The sequence below is a fragment of the Trachemys scripta genome, chromosome 8, assembly GCF_013100865.1.
Source record: "Trachemys scripta elegans isolate TJP31775 chromosome 8, CAS_Tse_1.0, whole genome shotgun sequence".
Classification (NCBI taxonomy): domain Eukaryota; kingdom Metazoa; phylum Chordata; order Testudines; family Emydidae; genus Trachemys; species Trachemys scripta.
This window is the reverse complement of record NC_048305.1, coordinates 45,359,157-45,382,880: the sequence shown is the minus strand read 5'-3', so window position 1 is coordinate 45,382,880 and position 23,724 is coordinate 45,359,157. Positions and strand designations below refer to the sequence as shown.

Sequence of the window (23,724 nt, the reverse complement as noted above, 5' to 3'; positions counted from 1 at the left end):
CTCTCCCATCTTCCGTGACTTTTGAAGATAATCACTAATGGCTCAGATATCTCAGTCAGCTCCAATCAGATTACTCTTATTTGGTAGAGAGCTTTGCATGTCAGTTAGAGAGAATTGGAAAAGATCCCTTATGAGTATAACCTCTGAGGCAAGGCTTGTCTTTCTTTGTGCCTCGATCAACAGTAGATTAGTATTCACATGAGGTCGGAAATGGAAGAATTAATAAGTGGGCGGATCTCTTCTAGCGTAGTATCTCATCTTAAGTGTCCATCAGGCCAAAACCACTCACAAACTGATGGTCAATATTCAAAATAGTTAAGGATTATTGAAGTGCTGATGCAAATTCAAATTTGTAATGGTCAAGACTGACTAGAAGAAAAGTTTCAGAAATGTCATAAAACTTACGAAGTGCGTCAGGTAATATATTTTATTGGATCAACTTCTGTTGGTGAGGGAGACAAGCTTTCAAGCCACACAGAGATCTTCAGGTCTGGGAAACTTACTCAGAGTGTCACAGCTAAATACAAGATGAAAAAGATTGTTTAGCATAAGTAGTTAATAAGGGACCATTCAAGATGAAGTGGCCCATTAACACCCGTCCAGTCATAGGGAGGAAAGGGGGGAAGAAGCAGTTCGGGGGCGGCGTGGAGGTTGTAAATGGGTTACAGGTTGTTTTAAAAAGCCATAAATCCAGTGTCTTTATTAAGACCATGAGTTTTAGTGTCTATCAAACTTATGAATTTAAGTTCCCAGCCTTGTCTTTTGAAAGTGTTGTGCAGGTTTCCTTTGTGGATGAGGACTGATAAGTCCAGGGGTGAAAGTAGAAATAGGGACTTGCCGGTACAGGGCTGGGTTGAGGCCGGCTGTGCCCCCTGGAAGGGGTGGGGCCTCGGGCGGAAGGGGCGGGGATGTGGGGGGGTCAGAGCCAGCCCTGGCCAACCCTGTACTGGTAAGTGCCCTCCCCCTCCCCTGCTGGGGTAGCAGCGGCAGCCGGGGGCTCTGGAAGCAGTTTAAAGGGCCCAGGGCTTGGCCGCTGCTACCGCCCCGGGCCCTTTAAATAGCCGCTGGAGCCTGCCAGAGCCCTGGGGTAGCAGCGGCAGCCGGGGGCTCCGGCGGCTATTTAAAGGGTCGGGGCTGTAGAGGCAGCGGGAGCCCAGGGCCCTTTAAATAGCCCCCGGAGCCCCGCCGCTACTCCAGGGCTCCAGCAGCAGGGCTCCGGCGGCTATTTAAAGGGCCCAGGACTCCCCTGCTTCTATTGCCCCGGCCCTTTAAATAGCCCCCGGAGCCCTGGGGTAGTGGCGGGGCTCCAGCAGCTATTTAAAGGGCCCAGGGCAGTAGAGGCAGCGGGAGCCCCGGCCCTTGAAGTAACCCCCGGAACCCTGCCGCTACCCCAGGGCTCCAGCAGCGGGGCTCTGGCGGCAATTTAAAGGACCTGGGGCTCCAGCCGCTGCTGGGAGCCCCAGGCCCTTTAAATTGCCGCCTGGGGCATACCGGCTTACTTTCACCTCTGGATAGGTCAGATATAGAGTGATCGTGTTGTGACAAGTGTTCACCCCAGATGATGTAGTGATTTTGTCTTTTATCATTTTTCTGTCTAAGTTCATTCAAGAGCATAGTGATTGTCCTTGTTTGCGGAAGGCAGTTTTGAGGTATCTATCCCAGACTTTCCCCTTGGAGCATATTCTGTGATATCTGAATGCCTCGCTGTAGATAATATATTTGTTGCTGTGTTTGGGGTGGTTACTGAAGCTATGAAGGTAGGGTGACCAGATGTCCTGATTTTATAGGGACAGTACTGATTTTTTGGGTCTTTTTCTTCTATAGGCTCCTATTACCCCCCCTCCCCCCGTCCCGATTTTTCACACTTGCTGTCTGGTCACCCTATATGAAGGTAGGTAGAAACCCACAGATCACCACACCTCACAAATTCAGTAGTCACTCCAAACACACCAAGAATCCGTTATCTACAGCCAGACACTCAGATATCAGCTCTTCAATGACCCAGAACTATTTTGAATGTTGACCATCAGTTTATGAGCGGGTTTGGCCTGATGGACACTTAACAAGTGGCCACTGTACAAAAGATCGGATAGAAGAGATCCATCCACTTATTAATTCTTCCATTTCCTCATGTGAATACTAATATACTCTTAATCGAGGCACAAGAAAGACAGGCCTTGCCTGAGAGGTTATACCCATTAGAGATCTTCTCAAATCCTTTTTGGTATTCTATAACTGACATGCAAAGCTCTCTACAATAAAAGTAGTTTTTTTGACAGAAACCTTTTAGGAATGGTCTCCAAATGGTTGGTAGTTACTTTTATACCACTTAGTAATGTTGGTCCAATAAAAGATATTCTTTCATCCACCTTGTCTCTCTAATATCCTGGGACCAACATGGTTACAGCACCATGGCATACATGAAACTCACCATGAGTCAGGGGTGCTGAAACCAGGGGGGCCAGGGCCCCCTCACCTATTGAAAGTGGATGGGCCTGCCCGTCCACTTTTCACAATGGGCCCTGCCTCTACCTCTCCTATTTCCCCCAAGGCCTCAGCCAGGCTGGCAGCTGGAGCCTTGCCAGGGAGCCCAGGCAGCTGTGAGGAGCTGTGGACCCTCCAGCTGCCCGGGGGTGGGGGACCTGAGAGCAGCCCTCGGCCCATATCCCCACCTCCCAGGCCCTCACCCAGGGCAGGAGCCGGAGTCGGGTCGAGGTAAGAGCTGCATGGGCAACTGTGAGGAGCCGCAGACCATCCACCTACCATGAGCGGGGGGGGGGCGAGGACACAGGCTGGGGAGGGGCTTCTCTTGGGCCCCACCATCCTGGGCAGGTGGAGGGGCCTGGGCTCCCCGGCCCTGGTCTGACTTCCATCTTGACCGGGGTCAGGGCCTCAGGGGGGAAGAGGAGGGGCAGGGTGGGGCCACAGAGGGGTTGGGGGGCCTGGCCCCCCACTTTTGGGAAAGCTCTGCTGACCCTACAGTCAGTTCTGACAATTTCTCTTAGAGTTACAAATGTCAACAATTAACTAAAATTACGGTGCTTTTGAAAATTAACCAGTCTTCAGGCACGGTTCTCTGGTATTCATTGAGGAGGTGGTAATAGATATTAAATGGTGTACAATGAAGCAGCCCTGGTAAGGATCTGTGGTGTAGTCTCTTTTAGTGGTAGAGATTACTTCAAGCAGATTGGCTAGTAAAGTGTCCTTCCAGCATACCAAATGACTACATCTTTTCCTGTGCTCCATACAGGATAAACACATAAGATACTGGAGTAGAGATCTTTCAGGTCTTTTCTAATGTATTTAAAGTATCCATTGATGAATGGATAAGTGGGAGGGATTTTCAGACGTTCACCGCAGTGGCCTAACTCTGCTCTTGTTGAAGCCATTGGGAGCTTTACCATTGACTTCAATGGCAGTGTAGCTAAGCTAAGGCTGAGCCCTTCAGGAAACCTATCTATAGTACATAAATGTTAATATTTGCTGCTACGTTCACGTGTTTGGCGTCACCATTTCATGTGTAATACAGCTTTACTCTACTAAACCAACTGTAAAAATAGAACCCCAAAAGCCTTATAAGGAAGCAGAATAGTTGATTATTAAATAGGTTTAAGGAATGGTTACCAAACTGTCTCTTCTGGCCTTCACACTGTCATGGTTATCAGAGCAGGTAGGGAGTGTGATCCAAAAGCACACAATTCTACCATGAGCCAAATATTTGCAGTTAAACCCACAACACACAGAATCATGGGCCCCAAGTCTGCTCTTGTGGAAAAGACACATTGTGCATTAATTCACATTTTGGGGAGCATACGTAAAAATCCATGTTAATGTCAAGAGAACATTCATCTTGTTAGTGCCTTTAATAAAGGATATTTTGGAACCTGGTTTTGTTTGCCTCTGTCTGGTGTAAGTTAATTTTTATGTGTAGCCCTTAAAAACACTTCTGGTTTCTAGTGGTAAACTTAGTCTTTTATCTTCCTCCCTTTAAACAAATCAAAATGGTTGGGTTGTCAGATTTTTTTTGCCTCCTTGGGAAATGCTTTGCGGTCAAAATAAATTCTGAGAATTTTTCTTTTTATTAACGTATCTGTGGCCAAAGAGCACCTAGATACCAGAGTGATGAACACTTTTTAAAGCCTTGCAGAGGGACAGAGAAAGAGGATGAACTGAGGAAAATGGAATCCACTGAAAACTGATTCTGCTGTGAGCTGGAGTGAGGATTATTTTTACACTACCGGAGCATTGTGCATGCTCTTATAAATACTGTCTCAAAGGACTAACATTTTTCTCTGTTGTGTGAAACTCCTTTTGTAGAAGATTACCAAGTTCTGCTGAAACAGATGTTAGGTGTTGCTCTTGCCCTGCAGAGAACTGTCTTACAGGAACAGAGCTCCCGTCATGTACTGAGAAGTTCCCTACGTTTTGAGAACGAGGAGTACTTGTGGCATCTTAGAGACTAACAAATTTATTTGGGCATAAGCTTTTGTGAGCTAAAACCCACTTCATCGGATGCATTCAGTGGAAAATACTGTAGGAAGATGTATATGCACAGAGAACATGAAAAAATGGGTGTTGCCATACCGACTCTAATGAAACTAATCAATTAAGGTGGGCTATTATCAGCAGAAGAAAAAAAAACTTTTGTAGTGATAATCAGGATGGCCCATTTCAAACAGTTGACAAAAAGGTGTGAGTAACAGTAGGGGGAAAATCAGCATGAGGAAATAGTTTTTACTTTGTGTAATGATCCATTCGCTCCCAGTCTTTATTCAAGCCTAATTTAATGGTGTCCAGTTTGCAAATTAATTCCAGTTCTGCAGTTTCTCACTGGAGTCTGTTTTTGAAGTTTTTTTTGTTGGAGAATTGTGACTTTTAGGTCTGTAATTGAGTGACCGGGGAAGTTGAAGTGTTCTCCGACTCGTTTTTGAATGTTATAATTCTTGACATCTGATTTGTGTCCATTTATTCTTTTGTGTAGAGACTGTTCGGTTTGGCCAATGTACATGGCAGAAGGGCATTGCTGGTACATGATGGCAAATACCACATTGGTAGATATGCAAGTGAACGAGCCTCTGATGGTGTGGCTGATGTGATTAGGTCCTATAATGGTGTCCCTTGAATAGATATGTGGACAGAGTTGGCAACGGGTTTTGTTGCAAGGATAGGTTCCTGAGTTAGTGTTTTTGTTGTGTGATTGCTGGTGAGTATTTGCTTCAGGTTGGGGAAGCTGTCTGTAAGCGAGGACTAGCCTGTCTCCCAAGATCTGTGAGAGTGAGGGATCGTCCTTCAGGATAGGTTGTAGATCCTTGATGATGCTCTGGAGAGGTTTTAGTTGGGGGCCGAAGCCGTCGGCTAGTGGCGTTCTGTTACGTTCTTTGTTGGGCCTGTCCTGGAGTAGGTGAGTTCTGGGTATTCTTCTGGCTCTGTCAATCTGTTTCTTCACTTCAACAGGGGAGTACTGTAGTTTTAAGAACGCTTGATAGAGATCTTGTAGGTGTTTGTCTCTGTCTGAGGGATTGGAGCAAATGCGGTTGTATCTTAGAGCTTGGCTGTAGACAATGGATCGTGTGATGTGGTCTGGATGAAAGCTGGAGGCATATAGGTAAGTATAGTGGTCAGTAGGTTTCCAGTATAGGATGGTGTTTGTGACCATCGCTTCTTAGCACAGTAGTGTCCAGGAAGTGGATCTCTTGTGTGGACTGGTCCAGGCTGAGGTTGATGGTGGGATGGAAATTGTTGAAATCATGATGGAATTCCTCAACAGCTTCTTTTCCAAGAGTCCAGATGATGAAGATGTCATCAATGTAGCACAAGTAGAATAGGGGCATTAGGGGACGAGAGCTGAGGAAGCATTGTTCTAAGTCAGCCATAAAAATGTTGGCATACTGTGGGGCCATGCGGGCACTCATAGCAGTGCCGCTGACTTGAAGGTATACATTGTCCCCAAATGTGAAATAGTTGTGGGTGAGGACAAAGTCACAAAGTTCAGCCACCAGGTTTGCCGTGACATCTACGTGAAAGAATAATGGACACAAATCAGATGTCAAGAATTATAACGTTCAAAAACTAGTCGGAGAACACTTCAACCTCCCTGGTCACTCAATTACAGACCTAAAAGTTGCAATTCTCCAACAAAAATTTCAAAAACAGACTCCAATGAGAAAATGCAGAACTGGAATTAATTTGCAAACTGGACACCATTAAATTAGGCTTGAATAAAGACTGGGAGTGGATGGATCATTACACAAAGTAAAAACTATTTCCCCATGCTAATTTTCCCCCTACTGTTACTCACACCTTCTTGTCAACAATTTGAAATGGACCATCCTGATTATCACTACAAAAGTTTTTTTTCTTCTGCTGATAATAGCCCACCTTAATTGATTAGTCTCGTTAGAGTTGGTATGGCAACACCCATTTTTTCATGTTCTCTGTGTATAACATTTTCCTACTGTATTTTCCACTATATGCATCCAATGAAGTGGGTTTTAGCCAACGAAAGCTTATGCCCAAATAAATTTGTTAGTCTCTAAGGTGCCACAAGTACTCCTCGTTCTTTTTGCTGATACAGACTAACACGGCTACCACTCTGAAACTAAGTTTTGAGTTGTGCTAGAACTCATCAGCACAATTTTCTCAGCATTTTCAAACCTTCCTCTGAAAATGTGAAATGCCTTTGGAGGCTCACATCAACTTGTACTCATTCTCCTTTCAAGGTTTAGGGGCCCTCTGTTTGTGCATGTGACTGTTAGCAACTGGCAGCAATTTGCACTCATTTCAACACTTCCTCTTTGGCAGTTCCAAGGTCAAGAAATGCAAACAAGCAGCCCCAGTCCCTTTACAGCCTGACTTCTCAGTCCTGTGCATGTGCAAGTGACAGCTGTTGCTGAATCGCCAAGCCTTTGGCACCTGTGGTAAAAATCGGCCCATAGAAATTAAAAGTTGAATAATAGCGACACGAAGTTGGAGTATTGCAGTGGTGAATCAGGCCTGGTTTCCCAAACTGCCAGTGGTGCACGGTCAGCCTGGAATCAGAAAGTCAAGCTGTGCTCTCTCCTCAACAATTCTGCTCCTGCTGTACAAGCCAGTTGATGTGGAATCCAGCTCACTCGCTCTTTCTTGTGCTGTGTCTGCAGTGCTGAGAAGAGTAAAAAGGAGCAAAGCCTTTTTGTCACTAAATTCAGCAGCCGTGCTGTAAATGCAAGTCTGTTGAGTTTTAAGAGCTGTCGATTTGCAGTGTCACTTGAAATTTGCACTGTTGATAATGGTCATGATGACTGCTGGGTCAAGCAGTTCCTGTCTGTCAAAAATACCAAGAAAAACTTACCTATTGGTCTGTGCTATGTACTGTACTGGAAACTAAGTTCGAGAGAGAGAGAGAGAGAGAGAGAGAGTGTGTGAACAAATGTCCCTAATACATTGAAAATTAGTCCAAATATCAACCTGGCCTTCCAAACCCACCTCTTCCTTCTGATTCTCTCTCTCTCTCCTTTTTGCTCTGTGCCCCTATGCATGCACAATTGGTCACTATCTTTTACCGCAACATAATTACCAGATATTGCTTTGTGGAACCCTGGCTTCTTTTTCAGCTTGCCAAGTCCCCTCTCTGCCCCAGGATATGCTTTCATCAGGACAGGGGTTCTGAGTGCCACCCTGATAGCAATGAATCAGTATTTTTATTTTTTTCAACCTGTCCCATGTGAGTCAGCTCGTTGGCTATAAATCACAGCCTTGCTGTTTCACTTTGAAAGGAGAGATCCGTTTACCAGCTGACTTTACTGCTGCTTTCTGTGTTGGCGTATCCAAACACTCTTTTTTTTTTTTTTAAATGACTACAACTTTGTACAAATTTTTTTTTTTTTTTTTTGTGACTAACCTTTCCAGACTGCATTTCTCAACCGTAGCCTAGGATTTATTTTGGCCAGTTTCCCACTATATAATATATACTGTTCATGCCAGCCCATGGCAAAACTCATAATTAAAAAAAATAGCGCAGATTTTCATCGTAAGTTTGTTCTGCTTACTCTACCTCCCCGGCACCACCTACTCTTTTCCCTGCTCCCCTTTCGTATTACCAGCCTACATATACCATATTTGCTTTTTTTTCTTCTTCTTTTTTTTTTAAATTGGATGGTGAAACTTTCCATTCCCTGGCATGTTGTGGGGAGTGGCTGTCATGAAATGGCAAGCAGACATGTTTAGTGGGTTGCCTTGCATGCTAGAAGTTCAATTTTACCAGTGCAAGAAAGTCCAGTTGGCTACAGGCCCATCCCCAAATCATTTTGGGTCTCTTTTCACTGTCACTTACACCATTGACTTCAGTGGCACTGCTCCTGATTTATGCTTAGAAGAAGCAAAGGACATTTTGAAAACTTGCAGTTACCATCTGTTGCTGTGAGTTTACAACTTGACTCACCGTTTCAAATCTTTTGTGGATTTCTTATACCTTCCTTGCAGCTTTCTCACCAGCGGGAATTAGGGAATACACTTTGATTCAGGTCCTCATTTGGTTTGTGTGACACCCAAATTACACACAGCACACTGCATGCATTTGAAATACATGTATCTAATGGATCGTGTTCCTTTTTTTCCATGCTGCTTCCTGCAAAGGGGAACAACAGAGTAAGTTCTTTGTCCTGTTACAAACTCCCTTTCTACCCTTCTCAAAGTGTTTTGTCAGAAAAACAAATGTTTCTGTTCTGGTTCACGTAACTATAGCCTAAAATGTAGGCTGTTTTGAACAAAATAGTGTTGCAAACTCTGATGCAAAAAGTTATATTTGTTAGAACTATAATCGCCCTTCTGTTTCAGCTTTTGGGAAGGACAAGTGTTTCGTGTTGTTCAGGGCCGGTTTATAAGGCAATTCAGAGTGATACTATATAGAAATAAAATGGTGTTGGGAATAAAGATTATGAAGGTATAGAAATAAAGACCCTTTTGAGGAAAGGTTACTACAGTCTGATGAAAATCATTACAGCTGGATTTTTTTGACCATACATCAAAGCTTGTATTAATGGGCAGTTATAAAAATCCAGCACTGAAGTCTTAAATAACAGATTTGCTGGCGTTGTTGGCTAAGCTGAACTAGATCAGTGTACTGGCTTTGAAGGTGCCTTAAAATGGATGGAGGAGGGTGGGGTCAACATTTGACTTGGCTTCTAGACCCTTGATGTATTCCAGCTGGACGGCAGCAGAAGGGTGTGGGAGAGGGAGAATTGAAATATGCCTGGTAGGTTTTGTGAAACTAAGCAGCACATAAAAAGAAAGTTTTGCTAATGTCTAGCTGATAAACTAATAATCTAGCAGTTCCCAGACTTAATACATTTCTAAATACTTTTTATACCATTTTTACTGATCCTATAAGTGAATACAGCATCTCTCACACACTGGAATATAGTGCAGTGAAGACTGTCATGCAGTAGAAAGAAGTTAGCATGTTACGATTGCTTCTTTGTGGGGAAGGGGGTAGCATGTTAACCCTTTGGAAGGAACATTATGGAGCAGCAGTAGCCTCCCTGTACTAAAGGCTGAAACTAGCTTCCAATAAAAACCAAGGAGCTCCCCTGCAATGTTGCCTGCTGCATCTCATCCTCGGGTAGAGTTTTTCTGGGAAGTTTGGGAAAGATCAGAAAAGGAATTTTTAATGTTATGATTGGCGAATTTACCCATCCTTCACTTTCATAATTTTTCTTACCAGTTTTTGATTCCTCATGTCTCCAAACTGGCTAGGCTTAGAAACTCCACGCTTGGTCTGTTTTGTTGGCTTTGCTGGGGAGATTTGTCTCCCAGTATTTTCAGGGGAATGGTGAAAGGTGGCGTGTTGCACGGGAGGGGGTTGAGATGAAGAGCTGGGTTGTCTATATGGCTAACACTTAAACTATCAATACTATGTTACAACATTTATAATCTGAATTTACCTTGTGCTGACTGTAGGCTGTGCTGCCGCCTCAACTGCTAAGCTGATGCAGAGGGAGAAGAGTTTCGATTGGGGCTAATAGACCAGGGGAAATGTGGCAGAATAGGGTGCCATGGAGGGGGACAGGACTGAGAGGGACATGGTCTGGGGATGACCCCGGGGGGACACATGGGAGAATGGCAACCCCTCATCTTGTAATGAGGGGGCACTCTGGGAGGCAACAGGAGGTTGCATCTCGGGTGGGAACAGTATGCTGATACTATATGGCATTGCGCGTGAAGGCAGGTGCAGTGGATCCTACCTAGGAGCTTAGAGATTATTATTAGTTGGTGCTCTCCTCCCCCCCCCCCCGCCCCTCCCCAAGCTGCAAGCAAGAGCTACATGCTCATTGTAGACTCAGAAGCATTACCCCTCTTGAGGGCTGGTCGCTTAACAAAAAGGTTAATTTCAAAAGCACAGTGCATGAAGCCCACCTCCAGGTTTGAGTGCTAGTTCTCCTGCCTCAGGATCTGTGTTCTGCCAGACCCTTCCTCTCTCTGCCACAGGCCATTCAGGGTGCAATCTAATGCATTACACCGGCTCCAGTGAGGCAGGACGTATTAACCTGCAGCTCCCAGCACCTATGGCAGCAGAAGACTCCTTCCATTCTGTTATGGGGGAAAGGGAATGGTGGCAGATGAGAGGGGGGAGAAGGGATAGGATAGCATTGAGGGGACAGAAGTGCAGTTAAGGGATGCAGCAAATTTGCCAGCAGCTCATAATCCTTCATTGCTTAGTGTCATCCCACCTGCCCTTAACATTGCTGCCTAAGACTTGCAGAACTGGAAACAAAGAGCAAAACAAAAAGTTTCTAGGAGATAATAGAAGCCTATTTCTTATTCAAGAGGTGGATTAGCAACAGTCTTCTAGGAATTTGTTTTTATTTTTTATTTTTGCATAATCCTTAACGTCTGTGGGATTACTCATACTTAAAGTTTAATGTGCTGAAGTGTTTTGCTGGACCAAAGCCAGGAACAGATCACATAGGATAAGGCAGATGAGCTGGATCTCATGCAACACACAGAGACAAAATTCCGTATGCATCTTTACGTTAAAACTAAACTCGACTCAACTTCCTTATGCACACATGTGCAGAGTAGGTAGAACATTGAGAGATAGTTAGTGATGTCCTCATTCTATCTCCAGCGCCACCCCTTCCTCCCTCTCCACCCCCCACCTCCAAAAAATCCAGTTAATGGATAAGAAAAACCAGGACACCTTCACAAAGTCCATTTTATCACATTTATAAATTTGTTAAATTAAAATGTATCCTAGGCACTGTGCTGCAGATTTTTAAAGGCATTTACCTTTAAATACTTTAAAAAATCTGACCCTGTGTTCTCACCAAATTTTTACCACAAATTCCCAAGCACTAAAACTGTTTTTTGTAAAAGTTCACAAAATGTTGAAAGTGCATTTCTCCTCCTCTCTTTATACTCTAAAATGGCTGAACTGCTTTTGCTTAAACTTTCAAAAAGAAATGTAACTCTGAAACCACACATGAGAAATTTCAGCCTGAGCAGTACAAGTTGGACATACCGATAAGGGTAGTACATTGTAAGGGTGTTGTGACTGCAGTGTAGTTACATTGCAGTTACACTACAGCTCTGCTTCTGGGTACCTGTTGTGAAAGACATGGGGGACTGGTCTGTAATAATTTAGTAATAAAATCGCTGACTTGGTTAATGATATAGTTACTGTTTGGCTACATTGGGTTATTGGAATTCTTTATTATATGCATTTGTTGGTTTAGTTTAATATCCGAGCTGTTGAAAAACAGCTATAAAGGCCAGACAATGGCTCCAAATAAAAACCCTCCTTGTAAACAGGACAGGAGGCTAGGAGACACACTACCTAAGCTATGAACTGTGAAGAGACTACTGAGAATCATAGAAATGTAGGGCTGGAAGGGAGCGTGAGAAGTCATCAAGTTCAGCCCTCTGCACTTACAGGGGTTTGTCCAGCATGTTCTTAAAAACCTCCAATGATGGGGAATTCCACAGCCTTGGAAGCCTATTCCTATTCCTATTACCCTTATAGTTAAAAAGTTTTTCCAGATATCTAACCTAAATCTCCCTTGCTGCAGATTAAGCTCATTACTTCTTGTCCCACCTTCAGTGGACATGGAGAATAGCTGATCACTGTCCTCTTTATAATGGCCCTTAACATATTTGAAGACTATCAGCTTCCCACTCAGTTTTTTCTCAAGACTAAATGTACCCATTTATTCTAACTTCTCTTCATAGATCAGGTTTTCTAAACCTTTTATCACTTTTATTGCTCTTCTCTGGACTCTCTCCAGTTTATCCCCATCTTTCCTAAAGTGTGGCACCCAGAACTGGACACAGTACTTCAGCTGAAACCTCACCAGTGCCAAGTAGAGCGGGACAATTACCTCCCTTGTCTGACATACAACACTCCAGTTACTACACCCCAGAATGATATTAGTCTTTCTTGCAACTGCATCACACTGTTGACTCTCATTCAGTTTGTGATCCACTATAACCCCCAGATTTTTTCAGCAGTTCTGTCTCCTAGCCAGTTGTTCCCCGTTGTGTAGTTGTGCGTTTGATTTTTTTCTTTGTAAGTGAAATGCTTTGCACTTGTCATTATTGAATTTCACCTTGTTGAATTGAGACCAGTTCTCCAATTTGTCAAGGTTGTTTTGAATTCTAATCCTGCCCTTCAAAGTGCTTGCCACCCCTCCCAGCTTGGTGTCATCTGCAAAATTTATAAACATACTCTCCACACCATTATCCAATTTATTAATGAAAATAATGAATAGTACAGGACCCAGGACTGACCCCTGCCAAACCCCACTAGATGCACCCTCCCAGTTTGGCAGTGACCCATTGACAACTGCTCTTTGAGTTCGGTCTTTGAACCATGGCACTGATGAACCCATTTTACAGTAATTTAATCTAGACCACATTTCTCTAGTTTGCTTATGAGAATGACCCTAGGCCAGTTACTCACTTGTGTTAGGCAGGCCTAGGAATGAACAGATCAGAGGACAGTAAATCTCTCTCAAACCAGAGATGAGGGTGCAGTTATCAGAGTTGTACCTGAGGGGCAGACTGACATAGATCCTGTGAGAGAGTCTGAAGCAGTTAACCTTACATAAGCTTCTACAGGGCTGGTAAGTCTTAGGTAAAATAGATGTGTATAGACCTCTTTTATTGTGTTAATCATCCTTTTCTCTTACATTATGCAGTGTTCCTACATTGTTAAACAGTACTGTACTTTTGTTTTGTGAGAGCTGTCTGGTCCATGTGTTAATTGCTGGTCACAGCTCCCAGAGGGAAGATTTTCAGACACCAAACCCAGTCTGACCTGCTGAGAATCACAGTTGCTACACAAGGTGCTGTAGCTTGAGACCTGATCTCAGAGGGGAAGAATTGTGGGGACACCACCTTGAGAAAGATGAAGACATGAGACCTAATACTGGAGGGGAGTACACTTAGGAATAGGGCTCCCAACCCTCCAGGACTGTCCTGGACTCTCCAGGAATTAAAGATTCATCTTTAAAGATTATGCCAAGTGATGAAATCTCCAGGAATTCATCCAGCCAAAGTTGGCAACCCTAACTAGGAGAGATTTGAGAGGGCTTAGCGGTGCAGTCAGCCTTGTAACCATGACATCTGCAATTACCATTAATTCATATAATTTGAAAACTCACTACTGAGAATAATCTCTATGTAGTTAGTGTACCTGGGTTCTAATAGCATATATATTAAGAAGCACACAAAAGCAGTAATATTAAGTAGTAAATCAATCCCATTGACAATCTTCCAGTTATTGAATTATTGGTAATTAATACTGGAAAGCGAATCCAACACTGTAATAGCAATGGAATTATGCTGGAATTACAGTACTCTTATTGCAAACTGTAACCAAGGCCTTGGCTACACTTACCCGGTAGTTCGACGGCTGGAAATCGAACTTCTGGGTTCGACTTATCGCGTCTAGTCTGGACGTGATAAGTCGAACCCGGAAGTGCTCGCCGTCGACTGCGGTACTCCAGCTCGCCGAGAGGAGTACCGCGGAGTCGACGGGGGAGCCTGCCTGCCGCGTGTGGACCAAGGTAAGTTCGAACTAATTCGAACTAAGGTACTTCGAACTTCAGCTACGTTATTCACGTAGCTGAAGTTGCGTACCTTAGTTCGAATTAGGGGGGTAGTGTAGACCAAGCCCAAGATAGGAAGGTCCTTTAGAAGTGGAAACATATAGGCAATCTTAACCTTTGTGGAGTGTGTGTCTGTGTTCAGGGCCAGATTGTACCGTTAGATCAGGTCCATTACTGAGCTGCACCCTCTCTGGTGGAGTTTTGGGAGACATTGTGCCACATGAAGTTCCCTGACAAGATGGGTGTGTGCACCTAATCCACCCTTAGAAAGGTACAGCACCTCCTCCCGTGCACAGCTGGCCAGAACTTTTAGAGAGACACGATGCGGGGGGGGGGGGGAATATCTTTTATTGGGCTGACTTCTGCGGGTGAGAGACAAGCTTTGGAGCTACACAGAGTTCTTCTTCAGAAGTTGGTCCAATATAATATATTACCTCACCCACCTTGTCTCTCTAATATCCTGGGACCGACATGACTACAACACAACGGCAAATAGATCTTTAGGTCATTTGTAGCGCTTTCTAAATTGCAGTCATATTGGATGTAGCCATCTGACATCATAGCTCACTACAAAAAGTTTACATTCCACTTTGATCTTGTTTGGGGATTATTCTTTGCAAAGAGACAAGCAAAGTTTTCTTTAGAAGGAGCAGATTAGAAATTTTGCAGGAAAACTTTTTCCCTGCCTGGTCTGTAGCTTGTATTCCTTAGAACATTTCTCTTAATTGCTTAGATTCAATTTTTTTAAAAAATCCCTAAAACGGTTTTGCCAAACTCAGAGTCCAGTTCAGCTACTTTATTAAAAGGACCAGATGTCCTGGTTTGTCCGAGGTAAGAAAGTCTTAAAAAGACTTTCTTACCGTCACTCGTGCTTGTTTGGTGACTGGCATGTAAATGGAAAAGTCATTCCAGAAATCATGTATATCTTTGGGTGACAAAAGAGCTTTCCTAAACTCAACTAGATTTCTGAAGAGGGATTTTTATCCACCAGCTACAACTAAAATCTAGCCTAGCCACTTATCAGGTATGTTTTAAAAATCATGGCGAATAGATGCAAACAGAAAAATAAATTAGTCTCTCCTTTCCTCTGTGTTCTTAGATCAATATATTGGTTAGATCAATTGTGAAAAGTAAAGAATTATTTTTCTTTGTAGAGAAGTGGAAAAACCATCTATACTGATTTGTTAGTAAAACAGTTCAGATGAAAATATAAGATGTTTCATATTTTTAGAGGTTTGTTAATTCCAAATGTATAATTTTTTAGAAATAGAAGGTACTGAATTCTAGGTGGAAAAGAACCCACTTCAAATAAAAAAAAAATAGCGTCATGCCAATGAAGTTTAAAAATAGTTTTTAAATGAAGTGTTGAAATCTCTTTAAAATTGGAAATGTGCCATAATATATGCTGTGTTTCAGTCGTCTTTTGAGACAGATGAATTGACTTTTACAGTGGAGTCTTAGTGGGCGGGGGTTGTGAGACCTAGGTCAAAAGCAGTCCAAAACCCAGGGAGGGAAGGAAGTGGCAGGCTGGTTTTCAGGCCCTTGCTTGCTTGCTCTCCATTCCAAGGACCTGAAAACAAATTTATCAAATCAAAATCATCTTCTCATTTCCCTAAACATTTTGGAGTAACTTTGCTTAGAGGAGCAAATGACTCTAATGTCATAAGTTTGTGAAAGCCAAGAGGTTGGTTCAGGCTTGTTATATGCTTCCTTAGAGCAGAAACAAACTGGCTTGAGACAGTTAAAACAGATGGGGGGAAAAAAAGATTCAGGATTGCATCAGTTGCACTGACTGTAACAAGACACAGGCCATCAAACAGAATGATTTCAAAACCAGCTCTAGGGAAGCTGGTAACTGTATGTCAGGGAGCCAGGGGTCAGATATCTGTTAACAGCACTTCACATTTCTGCTTTACAGTGAACCTGCTGATGTTAGGCTCCAGACAATTTAGAAATAAGTCGCCATTCTTTATTTCCCAGCATAGTAATTCTATGGTCTTGGCTGCATTTTTGGCAAGGTTTCTATATACTGAGAATACTTAGGAATTCTTCAGTTTTAATGGTGCAACTTGATTGTGCACCAGTTCCCCAGTGTTAATGACTCTATTGAAGTGGATGGAAAGGTGAAAATTATCTGGCCTCAAAGTTTTGGATCTTTGGGTGTGATCTTCACCTTGGCTTTGGGCCCTGTACTCTGAGTAAAAGGGCTAGCGTCGCATAAATGAGCCCCAAAAGCCCCATTTAGGCTGGATGAGGATTCGTCCTGTGGCAAGCACTGTGAAAGATAACAATAAAGCCATATTCTAGGGCAGTGGTTATCAACCTTTTGGGGCTCAGGACCCATTTGTAAATGTTTATGGCCTGTCACAACCCAGTAAAGAGTCTGGGGGTGGAGGCCCTGGGGGTGGTTTCAGTCATATCCTGTCCCCTGCGGGGGTCGGGTCATGTCCGGCACTCACCCCACAGTGGCAGCTCCTGCGCTGTAGGGCTGGCTGGGTTTGGCTCTCCACTCCAGGCATTGCAAACTATGGAGTTGCAGCACTGCTCAGGTTTGGGCCCGCCCCCCTGACTGGACCAAATTTGTGTTAGTGGAGTTGTGACCTGGCTTGTGGGATTGCAGGGCCACTCACTCAAATCCAGCCTACCTGGACTCCTGTTGTCATGATGGCTGGACCAAACCTGAGTGGCGCTGGGACCCCAGAAGTTGCAGTGCCTGGAACAGGGAGCAAGCCCAGCCAGCCCCATGGGACAAAGAACCACAGGAGTTGCCACGTGACCCTTTGAAACATTCTGGTGACCCAGTTTGGGTCCCTACCAATGGGTTAAGAAACACTGCTCTAGGGACCTCTTCACAAGCCCTGGCATGTGGGCAGAAGGGGTGTGTCAAGGGCTAGTTGCAGCACATGGTGCTGAGGAGATTCTGGGCAGCACTGCAACCCAGGGAGCTGCCATAACTTAGACAGGCCCCACGTGTCCAGCCCTCGGCAAGATCTAGGATCTGGAGGTTACAAATGTGATTTAAACCACCTCCCGGCACAGCATGGAATATCCCCCGCCCCCATGCTTCAGAAAATGAGTTAATTACAACAGAACTAAAATCTTCTGAGCTAGTGTGAGTATAAATAGCAGTGTAGCCGGGGTAGCATGGGCAGCGGCAGCGGAGCATGTCTTAGCCATGCCAAGTTACATACTCATCGGTTTCGGAGGGTTTGTACTCAGCATGGCTAAGCCATGCCCTGGCTGCTGCTACCTGTGCTACAGCAGCTATGCTGCTATTTATACTCACGTTAGCTCGATGAGAGCGTGGGTATGTGTATATGAGCTGGGGAATCATGCCGTTAGCTTGTAGTGTAGACATCGCCTTAGTTCCTGGCACCCGGTGTGTAGATGAAACATGATGTGTAGATGAAACATGATTGCTATCCATTCTCCACATGAATGAGGAGTGGCTGGTGTGAGCTGTCTGGAGGAGATCTGGCCAGTTGTCTTCATCTGTGGTCCTTTAAAGAATCAGATTCCCACTTCCCTTATGTATTTAGTGAGTTATCTGCTTGTGCATCATTTAGGGCTGCATGGTGCCATGTCCTTTTCTTCTGTCTATTTTCCTTGAGTCTTCAATTCATTTTTAAATTTTGGCACAGGTTGGCAGATGTTTGCTGAGTCCACAGTTGCATAGGGACTGTCTCAGTGGAATACCTTTATGGAAATCTGACCTTAGTTGTGTGTGATGTTGGGTCAGTTGTTCAAATGATTTCAAGTCAGTAATCTGGAAGAGCTGGCCTAGGTGGGTCTGACCACACTGCTCCCATCTTTTTGTGATTTCATGGGAGAGGAGAGGGAAACATTGGGCAATCAGTGATGCAAAGTATATTAGCCAGGACAGAGTTGTCATGTCTGATTTGTGTGTGTGTATTTGAGATAGCTGTGGTGTCCTTAACTCTGATGCCTTTCCTCCCCCTGCACTTCTGTTGTACACTCTCCATGCTCCCAACCCTCTGTAGGCTTCTGTGTAGAGAGATATTCAAAGCCAATGGCCCTGCTTGTAGCAAACCCATTGCTCCACTAGAATAATCCCAGGTAATATTGTTGACCTTCGATTGCACTGTCACAACTTCCCAGACATACTCTGTCTACTAGGGGTCAAGTACCTGCTTGAAAATGAGCACTCAAAGCCACATGCAGATTGCATCAAAAAGGAAGCTGAAATACACAAAGCACAATGGAACTCATAAGTTGACGCAGACCTATCCCCCAGTCTCTCACATGAGGATCATTGACTTCAGAGGTGAGGTGAAAAGAGCATTGTAATGCCTGGATGTGTGGTGTCTGAAATGCAGTCTATTATGCATTTGTTTAGAGTTCTGTTTTTAGCCTCCTTGGAATTTAACCTCAGCCTCTCCTAATTGGGCCCCTTCAATTTGTTCAGCATTATAGATTTCTTCTGAAGTGATTTGCTATCTTGATAGTCATGGTTTGATACTTTTCTAGCTGTTACACTCTCAATTTCCTACCCACAGTACCCCCTTTTCCTTATTCTTGTACACATGCTCTCTCTCTCTCTCTTCTGGAAAGATTTGCTCCTTTAAGCTGTTCAGATACTTTTAAAATGTGCAGTTTTTTTGTCTAACACAAATGCAGTCAGTGGCAGAACTCAGGGCTTGACTTTACTAGATGTTTTTACCTTGAATTAATAGATTGACAATTAGCTCAGAGAACTTACCATACGTGTACACTCCTCCACCTGTTTGATCTAGGCTACACATGGTTGTTCATCACTCTAAACAGATCAAATTAATTAACTGATGGCAGTCAACTTTGGTCAACAGTGGCCAGCTTAGTCACCAGTTTACTTGCTCAGACCATAAGGCACCTAAGGAATATGTAGACACATTGAAGCCATGTTCAAATATACATGTTAAACTATGACAACACAGACCCACCCTCTGTCATAGAATTGTGTTCCAGAAGCTAAGCTTTCATGTTGTGTGTTACATTATATTTCTAACCCTTAGCATTGTGAAGAAACTTTTTCAGATGTTAACTGAGCTCTCTTCCTGAATGTGCAGGCAGTTTGACACCATAGGTGTCAACTTCCTTATTCATCTCAATGGGATATTGACTCTGAAACCTAAACAATTACAGTTCAAATGTCAAGTATCAGAGGGGTGGCCGTGTTAGGCTGGAGCTGTAAAAAGCAACAGAGAGTCCTGTGGCACCTTTAAGAGTAACAGATGTATTGGAGCATAAGCTTTCGTGGGTGAATACCCACTTCATCAAATGCAAGTTCAAATGTCAACACTATTAACTCTTTCACTACAGATCATTTTAGTAAAAACACTAATGTGCTCATTCCACAATCCCAAATCAGCTCCCACACCTTTCCACGTGCCAAATGCCCCTACTGCCTTCTATACAAATGCCAAAACACCCAGCCGCACTTCTGAAATCTTCCATGGTGCAGTCAATAAAAAAATCTTTCGTTTATCCACAACTGATAATCTGGGGACAGCATAAACTAAATTGAAATCAACATCAAAATAAATAATGCAAGGGCCCCTTGTCCTCACTGTGGTGTTCATTTTTATATTGAGTTCATTAGAAATTTTCATTGTTTAAATTTACCTGAAGCTGCTACCGAATTTTCAATCTGCCCCCTGGGATTTCTACGAAAACTCAGGGTGGAGGTTGTGGGGTTTGATACAGAATTAAAGTCCAACGTGACACAGAATACGTGGTCTTACTTATATTCCTCTCTAGAGTCTCTAGCTGTAAAGTTCAGATCCAGTGCAGTTTCAAACTCCAGGGTGTTCAGATCTGGTGGTTTGTTTTGGAACCAGTGTGATCTCTGATTTTTGTGCACATATTTTACTGAGCTTAAACCCTCTTCACTGCAAAGACGTGCTTGAAGGATGAGCACAACACACTTCCAAAATGTTGTGCTAACTAAAAGAATCAGAGCCAAAACAGTTAGATGTCAGTCAAATCCGTACTTTTTTAGGAGTGGAGACTAATATTTCTTGCACAGTCTACTATGTGTTTCACAACATATTCTAGAGAAGTTGTGCATGCAAAGAGAAGTTCATTCACTCTTCTTGCATATAGTATTGTGGGCTATTTGAATCAGTCAGCCCTTTAAAGACCACAGATGTTGAAGAATGCAGCGGAGTCCAAACAGCTATATTTCATTCTCCAAGGTTGTTTTTAAAGAGCAAGGCAGAAAGTATGGTGTGAATCATGGACAGAAAAATATTCTCAAATGTTGTAACGAAACGTAGCCCTTTCCCCACATTTCTTCCCGCTTTGCATTTCCCAGGCACATCGGCAGTACAAAACACTAGGCAGAGTTGTCAGGAAGCCACAGCTGGTTTTGTTATCCTTGGATGTCCCAAAGAGCCGTATTCAGCATGTCACTCTGTTGCCAAAGGTTTATTATGTGGACCAAGTATCACAACAGAACAGACAACACCATCTCCATGTTTTTGATACACATTTACTGGGGTTTCCCTGAAGAAAGCTTAAGAATTCTTTCCCCGTGAGTCAGTAACCAAGTGATTTGTTTTTATATAAACTTTCCTTCAGCTGGTTAGAACTGGAACACAGTCTTCTCATCTTCTGCTCCTTTGGGGGCTGAGTGTTTCCTTTATTTCTTTAAATGATTGTTCCTGCAGCCAAGCAGGCTGGGTTGAACCAGGTGGCCTCCCCCACTCCCCTTCTGGCTATAAAGTTTAAAAAATTAACAGTGTAGCCAGCAGACGTCTATAGCGTTATACAGCATTTGTGCATAGTGCCATGCTCAAAGCTAGTGGCTTACATTACTCTTTCAGTTCTGCACCTTCCCTGTTGGTTAAGCAGAACGTGCTTTACCCAAGTCTAGTTAGTAAAGCAGTAGGATCACCCCATCCAGTACTTTAACATCTTGAAATTAAAAAATGTTGCTGCATTAATGTAAGATCTTCTCATGGCATAAAGGTTAATAATGATAAAGTACAGTATTTCCGTAATGGAAATCACTAATGCTGAAGAGACAAATGTATTCTCTTACATATCCCAGAATCTTTTCCCACCCACTTTAAGTGGCTACAGCGGAGTCCTCGTGTTGCCAGCTGAGTGGTGTGGAGTCACTTTTAATTATCTTCTTCCACTGCTTTTGATTTCAAGCCCAACTGATGGCGCCAGGGGTTGAAACCACAATAAGATCTGCAGGCTAGCCCCTCGTACATCAAGCCACTTTGCCAGGTGGAATCTATATAGCTTGTTTCACTTCCACACAATGTTTTTCTGATTATATTTAACAATGCATTTTAGCTCAAGACAGGAGCTAAGTTAAAATCTAGGTGACTGTGTGTGCCTGTGGGTTTGAATTGCCAAGTTATGGCCACCAAACTTCTTTTCCATTCCCGGACTTCACTTTGGATCTCTCCACTCTGGGTGTGCATATACATAATTACATGTATGCATATCTATGTATGCACATCCGAGTAGGTAAAGTGTGCTATATGTACATATTTCCTAAAATCCATAGCATTGTTTAAACCAATAACCATGCACAGTTCATTGGGTCTTTTTCATAATCATAGACTGGATTTCTTTATTTTTACAGCAACAGGAAAGGTTTAGTTGGAATGAAAATGTTCATTCCGCTGCATCATTAGCAATAGGCAAGCTTAAATTGAATCCTTTCCCATTTTTCATGTTAAAATAATTGTACTATTAATCAAAAGCATGTAGGGTAACTTGCAGAGCCTGAAAGAGCTTGTCTGCATGTCTGGAACCAGAAAAAAAAAAACAGAAAACCAGGTAACCAGGAAAAAAAGAATGTGTTTCAAAGAGGGAACCCAAACCCCCATACCGGACAAATGTGATGATTTAGCCAGAGATGTTGACTGGTGTCGTCTGGTAGAAGAAGATCAAGCAGATGAGACTCTAATTTCGCCTTCTGTTAAAATATATTGGTTGCTCAAATAGAGATTTTCTCAGCTGTAATCTTTTGTATTTAGGGTCTAACCCTGCCAGCAGGTAGGGGATCTTGGGGGACAACTACTGCACTGGTGGGGTGCAAAATAAACTTTATTAAGAAAATGCAAAAACAGGGAAAATTCAATAGTGAGGGGTACGGGTTTGTTAAGGTAGACAATTGGGGAGGGGTTTCTTTTAGTAAATAGGATAGGGGGTTTCAATAGTGGGGTACAATACAGTAGGGTCCAATACAGTTGGTAATCAATTAACACTGAAGTATAAATGTAACAGGTAGCTAACAGTTCCTAAGTAAAGGGTGTGTCACAGCAGCATATAACCAACTAAGAGTGATGGGTAAAATGTGTTAAATAACCAACAACTCTAGGTAAAAATATGTCACAGTGGTGTAAATGTGAGGTGTGTTAGAGAGAAAAAGGGGGGTTTAAATAACCAATGGGGTTTTATGCTAGACTTCAGTAATACAATTGAGGTTTGGCAGCAGCAAGAGCGGGGTGAGCACGTGGGGGAAGGGATTAAAAGAGAGAGAGAGAGAGAAAGGCAGTGGTAGAGAAGTGAGGTTGTGGGATGGGGGAAAAGGAGCACGTGGTGGAGCAGAGACCAAAGGCAGAGGCGCTGCGGCGGGAGATTTAAACTCAGGGAGACACAGAGAGCAGACAGGCTGCAAGTTTAAACAGCAGAGAGACTGCAACGAGTGACTGGGGAGCTCGGGGGGAGACATGGGCAAGCTCGGGGGAGGGTAGTGGGAAGACAGACTTAACCACAATTATACAGAACACAGCAGAATCTTATCTATGATCTAACTTAAACAAGACTACACAAATTAGCAAGTAACAGAACACAATGCAACAATTTTTTTAAACCTAACTTACAGAGCACAATACAAAGAATTCTTTAAACCTAACTTAACCACAGCTATGCAAAATGAAATTACAACTTATCTAGACTAAGAACCTGATTCTAATAAGTGCACCTTACACTATGCCGCTTCTTTGATCGGGAGGGGGAAAAGGAATGCAGTAGGGGGACAGCTGTAACAGACGGTCAAATCCTGGTTTCCTTCTGTATCCAAAACTCATTGACTTCGGTGTTACCTTTCGGGGCTCCAGCAATCTGAAAATGGGATTCTACCTCCCCTACTGCTTTACCAAGGAGCTTTAGTCAATAGGCTGCAAGAGGATGTTGGTATCCAGCTCTTCAGTCAACCATTTATCCTTTCTTTTGTCAGCCTGCTCTACCTTTGCAGGGATCACAGGGGTAACACCCAACCTCTGTAGGATCAATAGTGCAGTGCAGAAGTAGAGGCACCGCAACAGGGGAAGCACAGTAAGTGGGCTAGGAGTCCCCTTCCAGGCCACATCTCTACCCTGATTTCATCTGGCTCCTCAATTCAGCCTTCGCTGACATATGGAACCATACAGAAGTTTCTCCATCTCACCCTGGTGAAGCTGGGCAGGCAGGAGTCTCGGTGTCAACGGGCCCATTCCTGACAAAGAGAGTTTCTTTCAGAAGGCTACGTTTGCCTTCTCCCTTCCCCTAGGCCAAGCAGGCGCCAGCTGCATGGGAGTTAATAGAGATGTGGGCAGGAGCTCTCAATGCATACCCACTAAACAGCTTCACCATTCCCCCCTCAAATACGATTTCCGTCCTAAGAGGGCAGCAGGCT

The 23,724-nt window shown here is 43.5% G+C and overlaps 1 protein-coding gene across 6 annotated transcripts in view; it reads left to right on the top strand.

Annotated features, from left to right (window-relative positions):
* The window catches only part of DNM3 (dynamin 3), a 325,491-nt gene that overhangs the window by 245,635 nt on the left and 56,132 nt on the right, over positions 1-23,724 (top strand). For 4 of the 6 annotated variants that reach the window (XM_034778297.1, XM_034778295.1, XM_034778293.1 and 1 more), the window contains one exon: positions 8,614-8,625. The exons of the other annotated variants lie outside the window; for them this stretch is intronic. In XM_034778297.1, the coding sequence (XP_034634188.1) occupies positions 8,614-8,625 (12 nt within the window). The remainder of the gene's footprint in view (positions 1-8,613; positions 8,626-23,724) is intronic. 6 annotated transcript variants of the gene reach the window in all.